The sequence below is a fragment of the Genypterus blacodes genome, unplaced genomic scaffold (assembly GCF_046128005.1).
Source record: "Genypterus blacodes isolate CSIRO-AG114 ecotype Tasmania unplaced genomic scaffold, CSIRO-AGI_Gbla_v1 ptg000111l_1, whole genome shotgun sequence".
Classification (NCBI taxonomy): domain Eukaryota; kingdom Metazoa; phylum Chordata; class Actinopteri; order Ophidiiformes; family Ophidiidae; genus Genypterus; species Genypterus blacodes.
In genome coordinates this window covers 3,574,359-3,588,565 of record NW_027466915.1, presented here as the reverse complement: position 1 = coordinate 3,588,565, position 14,207 = coordinate 3,574,359, and the positions used below count along the sequence as shown (strand labels likewise).

At 40.9% G+C, this 14,207-nt stretch overlaps 2 protein-coding genes across 2 annotated transcripts in view; both read right to left on the bottom strand.

Annotated features, from left to right (window-relative positions):
- The window catches only part of esama (endothelial cell adhesion molecule a), a 38,148-nt gene extending 36,795 nt beyond the window's left edge, over positions 1-1,353 (bottom strand). Inside the window, exon 1 of the mRNA XM_076161356.1 lies at positions 926-1,353. Coding sequence (XP_076017471.1) covers positions 926-992 — 67 coding nt within the window. The 5' untranslated portion in view covers positions 993-1,353. The remainder of the gene's footprint in view (positions 1-925) is intronic.
- A 6,870-nt stretch (positions 1,354-8,223) lies between these two features.
- msantd2 (Myb/SANT DNA binding domain containing 2) lies at positions 8,224-13,552 on the bottom strand. Its single transcript, XM_076161174.1, has 4 exons — positions 13,116-13,552; positions 11,504-11,759; positions 11,339-11,402; positions 8,224-10,485 (listed from the first exon to the last, which is right to left on the bottom strand). Exons 1-4 carry the CDS (start codon positions 13,545-13,547, stop codon positions 9,564-9,566), a joined length of 1,674 nt encoding a protein of 557 aa, XP_076017289.1. The 5' UTR covers positions 13,548-13,552; the 3' UTR covers positions 8,224-9,563.
- Between the last annotated feature and the right edge of the window lie 655 nt (positions 13,553-14,207).

Sequence of the window (14,207 nt, the reverse complement as noted above, 5' to 3'; positions counted from 1 at the left end):
TGATGGTGGGTTGGGTCCACTGAATCAATACAAAAACAATGCTCGAACCCATAGCAACTATCTTAAACTTGATAATGAACTCTTAAATCAGATGTACTGTGCTTTCACCTTTATGACCACAAATCCTGATGGGGCAAAATTTAGCCTTCTATAAATGATCAATGCTTCCTGAAACACTGAGAAAACAATGCCTAACCTATCCAATTAAAATAAATTCCCTCAAAATGATCATCTTAATAATTTATTAGGTCTCTTTTCCTAAAACACTGTAAAACACTCACACAGCTGTACCCCATTTCGTAATGATAAAGATGGTGGCAGGAGAAAAGTAGGCTGCATACTCTGTAGCGATCAGTCAAAGTAGGAGTTTAATACATTGCTAGAGAGAGTGACTGCTGAGCCAATGTTGCAGCAGCTATAAAGGGATTATTCTACCCTGGAAGACATAATCATGTGTAACACACTTGTTTCAAATCCCGTGAAAAACAAACAGGTGTTTCAGTTTTAAATCCATTTTTCATCCTCTGGCACACATAGCAACACCCCCAGAACAAATGTTATGGATTGTATCTTTTAGGTCATGAACAACCGTTATTGTCTTGTGAGTTATACGGAATTCTGGGTTTGTGAGTCATCTTTGTGTAATTCAATATTATTATTTGAAAAAGAAATACAGTTCAAGTGCGGTTATGGGCTATGGTGTGCAACACTCGACAAAAATACATTGTGAGTGTCCAACATTATATTTTTATTACTATTATTATATTTCTTATCATTTATTTTACATCCAATGTTTGCATAATTTGAAAATTTTAAATATACATTGTACACCATGCGGGTATCTAGAGCGTGTGAGAATATGAAACCAACTGCCGTAAAAGGTAAACACAAATAAAATGAAATATAAATAAAAGTCATTACTGACCTGTGAGCGCCCACAGAAAGGTGAGGAAGAGCAAAGTAAGTTTCCTCGAAGTAGTATAGACCTCCATCGTGACACTTCTCAGTGTGTTAGTGTCCTTCAGCCAGCTTTATAGGAGCTGTGGTCCGCCTCGGGCAAAGCCTCGGGTCTGTCAAGTGCTTTTCCTTCCACTTGTTCCCCAGCTGAGACGGTCACCGGGTAAGGGACACTTCAGGTGAGGGGATCTGGACGACTTCTTCTTCTTCCCCAACAAGCCGCTTTCTCTGACTAATTAAAGTAAAGTGTCAATTGAATGAACACCTCAGGCACTGAGGGTCTTCCACGTATCTTTCCGCGCTCTTTACGCTCGACTGCATCTGTAATTCTGTCCTTATCCAGACCGCAGCGAGGACAACTAAGCAACTTGACATCGTGTCCTTTTCAGAGCGAGAGCGAGAGAGAGAGAGAGAGAGGGAGAGAGAGAGAGAGAGAGAGAGAGAGAGAGAGAGAGAGAGAGAGAGAGAGAGCTGTGCCACCTCAGCCAGTGGACTATAGTCAAGATTATGACTGTAACAATCAGAATATCCGGGTGTGACTATCAAATTAAAACCTCTGCTATATTAGTATGGTTTCAATGTAGGCGTGTCATGCTGTGCAGCTTTTATTTTGTATGCAACGTTGTTTGTAATCTGGTAAAATTTTGTAGTTTGATGCAGTAACAAAATATACCTGTCCTCGTTTACGTGCAGGTGGAAAAGCTTCCGTTTTCACATTGCTACGTTTTACCTTTTGATATGAAATGAGTCGATTCGATCAACTTGATTGCTTGCGTGCTTGATGGTACTGTATGTTTTTGTTGGTTTGTTAATTGTTTTCTGATATAAGTCTAGTGTTTAGTTGTAGTGTTTCTACAACCATTTTCTACAACCAAGACCTTGTGAATGTATACAAATTAACTTTTAATTCACTAAACACTGATAGCATGAAGCTGTCACCTGAGGATTATGTAAAGAAATAAATAAATATTTTCAGCAAGATGAATGTAATGTATTGCTATTATCAATACGTATTATGTGTGACAAACAAATTAGAACCTTATTTACCTTTATATAGTAAATAACGCCTACAATGCAACATGAGTGTAGAAATACAGCAGCTCCAGTCCCATAAGCTCTGACATAGTTTTAAGTGAAATGTCACACCCCAGACTGACCTGACCTAAATTTGCCTCTGAATTAAACGGAATAAAAAATTAGTTCCCTACAATTCTGTGCATGGTGCTCTTTTAACCAATCTGCCTATTTCAAATACTCAAGCAATATTGTAAGCTTGAGCCAAAAAGTAAAGCTGTGTCATTCACTCCTTTGAAAAATCCTAAATGCATGTTCTATCATGTGTGAAGAAGTAAGGGTTTGAAAGCAGGAAAACAGACTGGGCTCAGCTTGATGTGAATTCCCAGGGTGAGCTCACCCCCTCATTTGAAAATATAGACTGACCTGTGCTCTCAGAGGTTGGTAGGCCTGTTTATTTCATTTTTCTAAGGTTGGCCAGTTGCCTCAGCAACAAGGGTGAGGCTAATACAGGAGGACTGCTCAATTATGAAAGGTGAACAAGGGTTATTCCCCTGATTAAATCCAAAGAAGCAGGATCCAATCCTTATGGGGATGGAGTAGCGTTGTGCTGTGTAGAAATCTAGCCCTGCAGCTGAATATACAACATACTATGTAGGAGAAAATGTCAAAATACCTTGGTTTTATTTCTATTTCAGCAATAATTTAATAAAGACAAAGAGCAAACCTGACACCTGGAGGTGAAACATGTTGCTGACTCATGAATAGTGATATAAAGCCCAGTATACCAAATACACCAAAAAAAACCACAAGATGTAATTCTCGAACTCTCTGGTGCACCAACAGATTAATTGCAACATGTTGAGGTAGGGGGGCTGTAAGGATGATTGACACAGGAGAGCCGAAGTGCTTTTTGTCTTATCAAAGGGATGTAGCAGGTGTTGGAGATTGCTGATTGAACAATTTGATTGTGCTGGATATGCAGCATGTTAAATCTAAATATGAACCACACGACACAACTTGCAGCTTGTCCAAAATATATGTAGTGTGTTTCCTGTGGTCAATATAAAACTAGATATTATGTGTAGCCATGCTGAAATACCTCTGCCAAATCAAGCAAAGAGTCAAAGAGTTTGAGGATCACAGTGACAATCTAGTGTTTTTTGTGATCCTATTATTTCAGATTATGGAGTATGTGCATGAAATCTGTAAACTGTATAAACATATCCTTGGTACTGGCTTAAAGGGGAAATCACTTGCCCCAGATATTGTAAATTTGATTTAAAGAGAAGATTGTTGATTGGCAAGTCAATACTTCTTTGTCTACAGTAAGTGTGTATCTTATAAATAAATTGCTGTATTTACAAAATGTTCATGTAAATAGATTAAGACATACAGTACATTCAGCAAATTGTCATGTTCTTATGATACACATGCATGAAATCCGAATACATTCACTGTGAACAAAAGCAAACAGGAATAGATAAAAGAAATAACTATTTTGTATAACAATATAAGGTCCATCTTTCCTCTTAACCTGCTTATCCTATTCAGTGTCGTGGCGGGGCCTATCACAGCAGTCAATGGGAGGCAGTAGTCGAGTGGGTAGAGCTTCCACTTGGGAACCGGAGGGTTGCCGGTTCGAGTCCCTGCTGAGGTGCCCCTGAGCAAGGCACCGAACCCTCAATTGCTCCCCCCTCTGATAAGGGTGGTAATGTAATGTAAGTCGCTTTGGATAAAAGCGTCTGCCAAATGATTGTAATGTAATGTAATGTAATGTCAATGGGCCAGGTACTTGAATAGATCACCAGTCTATCGCAGGGTTAACACAAAACAGATAACTCAGCCATTCTCCCATTCACAACTACAGGCAATTAAGATTTCCAATTCACCTAAGGTGCAAAGGTGCATGTCTCTGGAGGTGGGAGGAACCCAATGCAGACACTGGGAGAAAATGCAAACTCCACACAGAAAGGCCCAAACATAGCACATAGCAATCTGTTGTGCTGCCTTGAAAGGTTGAAGCACATTGTATAGAAACTGTGTTTTTGTGTTTAAAAAAACAGTTTCAATTATTTGACACCCGTAACAGGTTATGTAAATGTTCTCAATTAAAATTTCTACAAGGTTTTCAGTGATAGCTATCTTGCTCTATCTGCTGGCCAGATGGGTGTATGACATCTTGCACGTTTCCGTAACTGGATGAGGGTGTCTTTTTCTGTTGGTGTATATTTCTTCAATTACATACAGTTGGAGTTGTAATGTTTATATGTGTGAAGTTGATGGCCTCATATATTATACATTAGGTCAGGTATAATTTGTTAATTTATATACACTAACCGATAAGATACATTTCCAAAGGGCACCAAGAGTGATAGTAATTTTAAGATAAATTCAATACTTGCGTTTTTGCTGCATTATTCTCTACTGGTGTCCAATAATTTATATTTGGAGAGTGAAGAAATTATTCCATTGACAGTGTCTGTGTGTGTCTACAGAGAACTTACTGGTGTGACATCATAAAGTCAGCTCCAGTCCTTGATATTTTTATTGATTTTGACTCTAAACATGTCTTGTTTGATGACTCATTGCTGAATGTGAAGGCTTCCTTGACGTGATTTATGATTTACAGGGTTATTTGATGTCCTGAAACCCATCACGGAAAAGGTCAAACACATGATTCCTTATCCAAAAATGAATTAAATGTAGAAATTAATTTTGCTTCCCATTGTAGGCTGATTATTTGTAGAACACTGTAATCACAACAGTGTTATGATTGTGTTTCAGTTGTTGTTCAGCTTGGTGTACACATTGATACCAAGCAGCACAGGGAGAACTTTCCTCCATTTAAACAGGCTGAATGACTGATTAGAAGATTGAAGAAGAAGACACCTGTGGTACTAATTAAGTCTGCTTGAAATATCACTACAATCCAATTATGTGGTATCCGTCCTACAGGGAGTCACTAAATGTGTCTAAAGCAAACTCTCAGTTCTGTTAAATACGGAATAAGTGGATGGCAATTATTAATCTCAGAGAAAATTGTTTGTGTTTTTTAGAGCAGTACCAACATTGTTAGCCTTGTCTGTATATTACACACCTAGCTGGATGACTTGAGGTATGGTCTTAGTGTCAAAACCAAAAAAAATAAAACAATACAAATACATAACAAAGCAAATAACTTGAGAGCTAGTACTGTATCAACAGATGGTTAATGTACAAATTACCTCTTTATAATGTAACTAAATATGTTTAGCTACACATATAACAACTTGAATGTGCATTGATTGAATTAACAAATAATGATGGAAAATGAGATTTATTCAGAAAATATTGTACTGCTTGACTTGTATCTCCCCAACAAAGGAATTGGACTACTTTTCAGCAGGTAAGCATGTTTACATTTGTGCTGCTGCTTCTTTGACAAATCAGTGATAGATAACAACTAAACTGGGTATATTATCACAGGTCAGGCTGTCCCCAAAAACGTGTTAAAGTGTGGGAAAGTAATGATTATCTCATGACCTTCAGGAGATGAACAATCGCTTTTTTTAAAAAGAGATATTGTACAAATATATAATCAAGAAATAAGTGTTTAACCAATTAGAATAGAAGCACAGAACCAGTACACATAAATTACAGTTTAGTCATATTCCATATTGAAGGGATTGATTGACATGCTCTTGTCACGGGAAGTCTGTGATCATCTCATGGACCCTAATTCCACTGACTTTATTTGAGATAATTTGCTAGTTGCTCTGAAATCACATTTATATCACTATATTCTGGTACAATTTGCACTCATATTACAGAAAAGATATGTAGAGGAATCCAACGTCTAGAAGAATATCTTGAATCCTTAAGAGTCAGATAAAGCCCCACACACTTTTGGTTACCATTATGGTAATTTAACCACCCCACAAATGGGGTTGTGTTATCAGCCCCCGGCCCCTGATGAGCGGAGGTTGTAAAAGTAATAGGAACACAATTACATACTGGCGGAGCACTAAACAGGGTTGGAAATACAAACCTAAATTTGAAACACAATGTCCAGCACAGTCAACAATGGCATTCACCTCTTACACTACTAACAGCTTCCAATCACTGTGTCCCTTCATAAGTAGCAGTTGGACCTGGCTCTTGCTCATACACAAACCGCAGAAGACTGCTGCCAAACCCATTGGACTCCAGCCCAGCAGGGAGAAATTGTTTCTGACTGTTCTGCCCTTTGTGTGAGCAATAACACAATAAAGAAGTGCACTCAACAGATGCTCTCTGTAATCTGCCCCACAGAACCTGCAAGTAGGAGAGGCCACGCTACAACATATTTTAAAGCTCACCGTCAGTTATATTGAATAGTGGACTTCACTACAGGTACTGGTCTACAAATGTAATGTACTGGTTGTGTGGTTACAGCTACTGTACAGTGTTGGATCAGTCTGGGTTGGGGACCAATGTGATATTTCATGGGGTCCAAAGTGTGTAGAAAATACTTTGGACATGAGTGATCTTGAGTGATTTTGAGGGTGAATTCCCTGAGGGTGCCCTAGAGGTGCAAGGCTTAAAGTCATGAGTGTAAAACATGTTTGATATGCCCGTCTCTCCATGGTTGGAGACTGCATGCATTTACCTTGATAAGACCCCCTGGAAAAGCTGTTGCTTCTATTGCTATGCTATTTAAATCAACCCCAAACGTTTATATTCAATAATTAAGTATGGCCCCTGAGGGCTGATGGCAACATCAAAATGGGCGGCAATAGGACAAAGGTTCCCCCCTTGCTTGGAAACATTTAAAAATGCGCAGGGTTGTTAAAATCCTCATTACCCGTGGAGGCTACAGTAAAGACTCATGTCTCTCTCTTGTCTTTCCTTCATTTGCTCTTCTTCACAATTACCTTAAAACCAAGGGACTGGATGTTTTTGTGTCATCCACCATTTGATTGTAGGACCCAGCCTATATGGATGTACACTGTATATGAATCATCATACAGGCCAGCTGGAGAAGTGACAGAGCATCTGCCACTATCCTGGTAAACACCCATGAGGGTTTTAACTGTACTATGTGCTTGTCTAGCACTCAGGTCTTACAGAAGTGGTGTGCATGTTTCTGTGTGTATGTAAGCACCAAAACTTCATTGAGTATGAGTTTGAATGGTAGCTTTCTTGGTGTGTGTCAGCAGAGGGAAAAATTACAGGATGACATGCAAGTGCACTTAGTATGTTTATACACACTCAGTACTCTATTCGTACTGCAGTTAAGGCAGAATATGCAATTAAGGTCTACATGGGCGGAATCAACCCCCATGTTCTCTGGGTATACGTGATGTCTTATGTAATCACAGCATAAGATGAGACCTCCCATTGAAAACCAATAGTTTACATAACTAAATATATTGATTTCCAATTGCCTGGTGTTGGTCTGATGCTCTGACTAAGCATGCTTTGATATGTTAAGGTATATTCATGAAGTTTGAGAAATATAGATGTATTTCTTTATTGCAGCATTAATCACATTTCATCACAGTTTTAAAGTGCATGAAAACACATGTGCAAAGAAATTAAGTTTTTGTTTAAGCATCACTTACACACATCCCAAAGCAACTAATTTTCCATGTTTGCTCATTTGCATCTTTTCTTTGTTTCTTAGTCCCCCCCCACTGCAGGTAAACGATGTGAGGACAGCCGAACACGTTTCAAGGTACTTTAGTCCCATATTAGTGTACTCCCTGCTAGAGCCAGAAGATGGCAGCAGCAAGCAAGAGTGCATATGATAAAATGATTTGTGGAGTCAGTAGAATTTTATTTTTCTTTGTCACACTAGTATGATTTGATGATAAAAAATACAAACACCACTCTTGGCAAGACCAAACCATCATATTTTGTACACTTTCTTTCGCATGGGTAGGAAGTTAGAATGAAAGGATTAAAGAAAAAGGAGCAGAACTGAGTAGAAGATCCATTGTTCCACTGAACTGCAAATAGGAGTGAATGGATTGTTGTGATATTACGTTTTCTATCAGCACCCTTCAAGAAAATTGCTAATTTACTTTAGTGAGTGAAAATTAAACAATTTAAAATATTTATATACTTAAAACTATGAAACCTTCTTTAGAAGCAAAAAATATGAATGTCATGACTATGATTTTGTTCTTTTACATGGAGTATAGACTCTTAATGTTAAGGTGCCAGAAGAAGTAAATCATCACTGTAGACAGTGTAGATTGAGAATCGGCACCTGCTCGTGATGTGATGAAGGCCACCTTTCACAGCATGTATACATCGGCTACCTGTACAGGAAACCAGGGCTTAGTCAAATAAACAAAAGGTTTTGAGTCACAAATGATGGCGAGTGTCATATTTATTGTTTTCAAACGTGACCATACGAGACAGTGAGCTCAAAACAATTACATACATGACGTGATGTCAACCAATAAAATATAAAATACCCAGACAAATAAAGCACTGTAGTTTGCAAAAGCTGGAATGCTCAAGACCAACAATATTCGTAAATATATATTATAGATATATCAAGTAGATTTCATATACATAGATTCAATATGGACTTTATCAATGCTTTGATAATCTATTGATTCTTCTCGACAAGTCCTTTCCTGGCACATTGCACATTACCTCAGGAATCATGTTCAAGGATTCACTTTGATTAAAGGTCTGGGATCAGTGTTTCTGTAGGTTATAGTCAAACGGAGCGCTCTCAGAACTGGTTTACACGCGTTACCAAACAGATCGTCCCAATCCGGTACTGATGTTCTTTGTATGTGCGAGACTGGTGTAATTGGACAACCAATGTGTTGGGGTTGCTGGTAACTTGTGCCCGGAGCTTCAGTGGCACCCGCAACCACATAGGTGCAACTAGAGATGCTCTAAAACACATCTTGGCTCACATTCACCTCATCATTCATATAAATTATCATAATCAATAGTTGATACTATGGCACAACAATATTTGACCAAAATAAATGACAAAAGTAAGCCAAAAATGATTCACACTGCTGCACACCACACTGTAGGCCAGACAGGTGTTTTTTTTGTCACAAATCCAATAAAGCATCTCTAGCTGCAGCCCTGTTAAACGTGCAAAACAAAAAAGGCATAAAACAGCCTTTATTCTTCTTAGCTGCTTTGAATTCAGATCCAGACCTCAGACAAAATAAAGGCGGTTTAAGAATAAATACATGCTGTGGTCCCCTGGCTGCTTTGTTTGCTACATCCTACTGAGGTAGACAGATGCTTACTGCAATAGTCACCTTGCCAACCCCTCGCTCCCTGATGACGCAATATTCCTTTAATAAACAAGCAGCAGAACATTTCCAGTGCACATTAGCCTTAAAATAAAAGTACATTTCTTGGGATGCCACAGCTCCTCACTTCAAATACTTCAACCAGTGTTCCGTCACTTAAACACGCTGCACGTCTTCACTGTTTTGTTTTGATTAAGAGTCTTATGAAAAGGGGCGACAGATTCTCGCACATATCCATGCTATGTAACAGACGGAACTGTTCCTTCTCGCAGGCAGTGTAAGACCTGCCAATTTCACTCCTTTACTTAATAGTTAAGTCCAAAATAGTGGTAGTTACAATACGTCTCTGTTATTGTACTTTAAGGAATAACCCACAGCAATTTCTAGGCACTCCACCAGGGAGCCCGCAGAGAGGAAGTCCAGCTCCACCTCAATGAATTTAATGTAAATGGCCAAACACTGAGACGAGCCTTCGCCGCCCTCGCAATCCTGACTCGTGAAACCACCGCGACAGTTGTCCTGCAGGAAACATGTGACGGCGGAAGTTTCCCCGTGGACAAAGTGCTTGGAAGAGCCTTGAAAGTGCTGGAAGAGACACTGCTGTATGGTCCTGTCCTCAGCTATGCCTAGATAGCAGTACGTGACTTTAGTCCCAGTTCTGTCATCCTTCCCTGCTCCCCCTCCATCAGTCTGGCTATCTGCAGTGCTTCCGTGCTCACTCTGAGATAAACTGTGGTCGTGACTATCGCTCCTAGGAGAGGTTTGATTGAAGTCATGAGCCGAAGCCACCACTTCGTAGCCAATGGCGTACAGTCCATATGTCTTGGGGATGTCCCCTGGAAGGAGGTAATGAGACATGCCTTTGCTGCAGCCTGCCACCCTGGACTGTGACAAAGGAATCCACTCCACCTCCATGTGCAGCTCCAGGCAACGCGCCTCACTGATAGTGATGTCCAGGAACTTGTAGTAAACATTTTTCCAGTTCATCTTCTGAACCTTGGTCATGATGATGCGGCCCTCGGGCTTCTCTGGATTGAAGTACTCACGGAGTCGCTTACCCAGTGGCACCTGTGAGCTGATTTCGGCGTAGTGGTAACGCACATCCTCACGCCAACGTGTGTTGTATCCCACACCAAAGATGGCCAGCTTGTTGGAGAGGTGCAGTCTTGAGAACTCAGTCCATGTCTGGAAGTGCTCCCATTTCAGCTCCACTGACTCGAGGATACGCATCACTGTCTGCATCATGTCTCTCTTTCTGCAGAAAAGGGTTTTGAGAGGACATTAAGAGTGCTATACAAAATGACAACCAATGCATCACAAAATGGATTGCTGACAATAAAAGTTGGTTCCTATCCAGTTCCCTAATTAACACCTGGCTTTTGCAAAGTTAAAGCAGAACTCCCACCACTGTGGTTACAATTTCCCTCAAGGTAAAACATGGCTCAAACGGTTTTTTCCCCCCCAAAAAAATCAGATTCCATCAGTAGGAGGAAGTGTCCCTACAGGGCCATTTTTCAGGACACTCTAATTCATGTAATCCTATCACGATGTAATGAGGATTGCAGTAAATCCTACCAAAAATCACATTCTGTAGTTTTAAATGTGTCTGGTGGCGCAGTCCAGGACAGAATTGTATCCAGTTTCAGGAAACCGTTGCTCTTACATCTTTCCCTCCAGCATGGAAAGGGTTAACACAGGCACGCTATATTGTACCAAGATTTGATCAGGACTGCTAACTGTGCCTACCTGGGTGACTTTGTTCTCACACTAGGGTGGAATGAAGAGTGGACCCAGAGAGAAAAACAGTGATTCCAAACTCTGCTGGTACATATTAAACATCATTGGACGAATCAGCTAAATAAGGAAAACAAAATCTAAACACTTCCATGTTTAATAGGGTTAACAAGTTCTGAGCCCATGCCTTACCCATGCCCGCATCATGAGATGTTCCCTCTCTGAGACAGTTTCAGATCCACAGTCTTACCATGCGTGTCCCATTCAGAGTATTGCAAGACAATTTACAGTTTGAGCCTTTCAACTAAGGTCACAAAATAGTAAAATTCAGTTTGCAAAGACAGTAAAGTTGGTGTCAGCTCTTGTTAACTTACTGGCTTTGTTCTGACAGCTCTGCTTGAATTTGTAGAGCTCGGTTTTTAGGCACCTGGATTTCTTCTGCGGGGGGGTAAAGAAGCACAAATATGATTTCACACCTATAAGTTTTCCTGCGTCACTCATTGACATCATCTCATCGCTCACTGATAGCTTTTACTGACCAGTCTCCATGTCTCCCTCTTGGAAGGCCGAGTCCAGCACCTGATTACACCAGTCCTCCTGTGAGAAGTCTTCCAGAGTGCTGCCGTCAGACTCCATCTCCTGATACAGCCCGCTGCTGTTGATCAGCACGGGGGCACAGCTCTGGGAGTCCCAGCCTCCCTGGCCAAACACCTTCTCCAGCTGCTCTATAGTGTAGCTGCTCTTCCTCTTCCCAATGCCATGCTCCTTCACTCGGCTGTAGCAGCGCCGCAGGGTCTGGGTGGCATACATACAAATACACATTTTCTAGTGTGCATTTATTCCAGTAATAACCTACAGCTGCAATATAAAGCAGCCCCGTGTGCAGAATGGAGGCAGGAGTGAAGATTGTTTCATTTAATGACATTTGAAGAAAGCTATTGGATAATGGGATACATTTTTCATATTTGGCAACCTGGTGGAACATTGAGAGTTTAGCAGTTCCGGCTACAAGATGCTCCATTATTGACGACACCCTCTCATCTTTTCTTTTGAACAAAAACCCACAGGGACAGGGAAATGAAGAGCGCAATCCAGTTTAGGGGGCATCACTCTAACAAGGTAATATGGGCAATTGAAAAAGGATAGAAGGTGCAAGGTTTGTCTGCAAGAGTTAAGTAGCATCAATCAACTCAAAGTGTCTCCAATGAACATAATCTTTCCCCAATTTCTAGACGGAGCATATTTCTAATCATCCTAAATTTACATTTTCTTAAAGACCTTTACTCAAACGTGTACTGTGCACATTTAGCCTTTAATCCAATGAATAACGTGACATCCTGCAGACACATGTGAATGCTGCAGCAGAGTAGTGTTGGACGCATGTAGTTGGAGGTGCAAGTTCTAAAATGACACAAACAAAAGTGCACTTAAGTCTTATTGTTGTTATTTCACATCTTAGACACTGAGCATGAAGAGAAGCTTCTAGGTCAAGGCAAAATGAGGATTTATGAGCTTTGGGTATATTAACATGTGCTCAATCATAAAAACCGTGAAAACAAATCTGTTTTTCCGCTGAATCCTTGTTGTCACATGTCCTCAGGCCAATATTCAGTCTGGGTTATGGGGCCATTCATACCTTGTACATGTGTAAATCATCTGCATATGCTCCAATAGTACATTTCTATTTGCACAATGCTGTTGTACATTTGGCGTATTGGCATTTTCTGTCACGTTTTAGTTGATACTATAGTTTACCTTTATATTATGCATTATATTACAGTTTTACTTCCTTCATAGTCCTTTAACAACCTTAACAGGTGTCTGTCCATCACCTTCTGTAATGTGGCTAACTGAACTGCCGTGTGTCGGTTATGTAAACAAGAGTAGAGGTATGTTTACCCCCTTCTCGGCCACATTATAAAGTTTAAACATTATTCCATATATTAATAGTTGTTTTCATTTATTAGATGAATGTAATGTTGTGGCCATAAGATGAGCACGACTGATCCTTTGAAGATGATTTTAGTGAACCACATCAGCTCCCACACGTTAGTTAATGCACACCTCCCCTTCATCTGCCTCCCAGAGCTACAGGTAGCCCTCTGGTGATGGAGGAAGAAGCTGCTCAGCCATTGTTGTCCTCACATTTACCTTCATCCTCTCCCTGCACTGGGACGGAGTCCTCTCGTAGCCCAGCTCCGCCAGGGCTCTGGAGACCCGCTCGTACATGGCTGGGCCGGGGGCCTTACCGGTGAACACGGTACCTGCCACCTCCAGCTGCTGCATCCTCGCCTCCGTCAGTCTCTCGTTGCCCCACACCGCGATGAGGGCGTTTGTCTCGGACGGCGTCCACGACATCCCTCGACAAGCCGTGAAGCTGTTGGAGGAGGATGAGGCCGCCGTCCGACCCGCCGTCCCTGAACTCACGTTCAAAGGCGAAAACCGATTGGGAGTGGAGGGATTGGAGTGGTATTGATTGCTGTCACTCAAATCCTCCGATTCAGGAGATGGCACCTCTGTTTTCGGTATCTTTAACGGCGTCGATATCTCCGGAGAATGCTCCGCGTTACTGGACGCCGCCATCTTGCCTCTGTTGCTAAGGGGAGGAGGAGGAGGGTGACGTTCAGGCTTTACGCCGTAGGTATGGGGCAAAATCTGGCACGGGATTAAGGTGGACCGGGAAAATGGAGCCTGGAAGACTTTGGGGTACACAAAAGTATACGTGTGTGTGCGTGAGAGACAGAGTGTCTTAGGCATTATACTTTATATAGGCGGGGGGCGGTGCAACATATTAATAGTGACGTTTACGATAACTGACTAAAATCCTGGATGCTGTGGTTATATACATACATCTTATCTAGTCTATATATATAATATATGATTCTATGCACGTCCATGTATAACTCTTTCCTTTCACTCAGAATCCTGGTCCATAAGATCTGGAGTCCTGCTGGTTTTCATTGTATCACTCGTTCATTGTATCCACGTAGTCATGAACTGATTAATACCTGTGCTAGCAGGTGATTGCAGTTAGCTACAATTGGCAGTTAATCAATTCTTAATTATCCTATTTAATGACCTTAAAGTCTAGTACTGCAATAGCATGAAATTAAATTCAAGTTTTTTACGAGCTATGAGCACAGCCCTTGAGGTTGCACTGTAACTATTCTTAAAAAACTTTTGAAGGTTTAATGCAGGGATGGCACGCAACCTCAAACGGTTCCCCACTCAAACAGCCGTTCG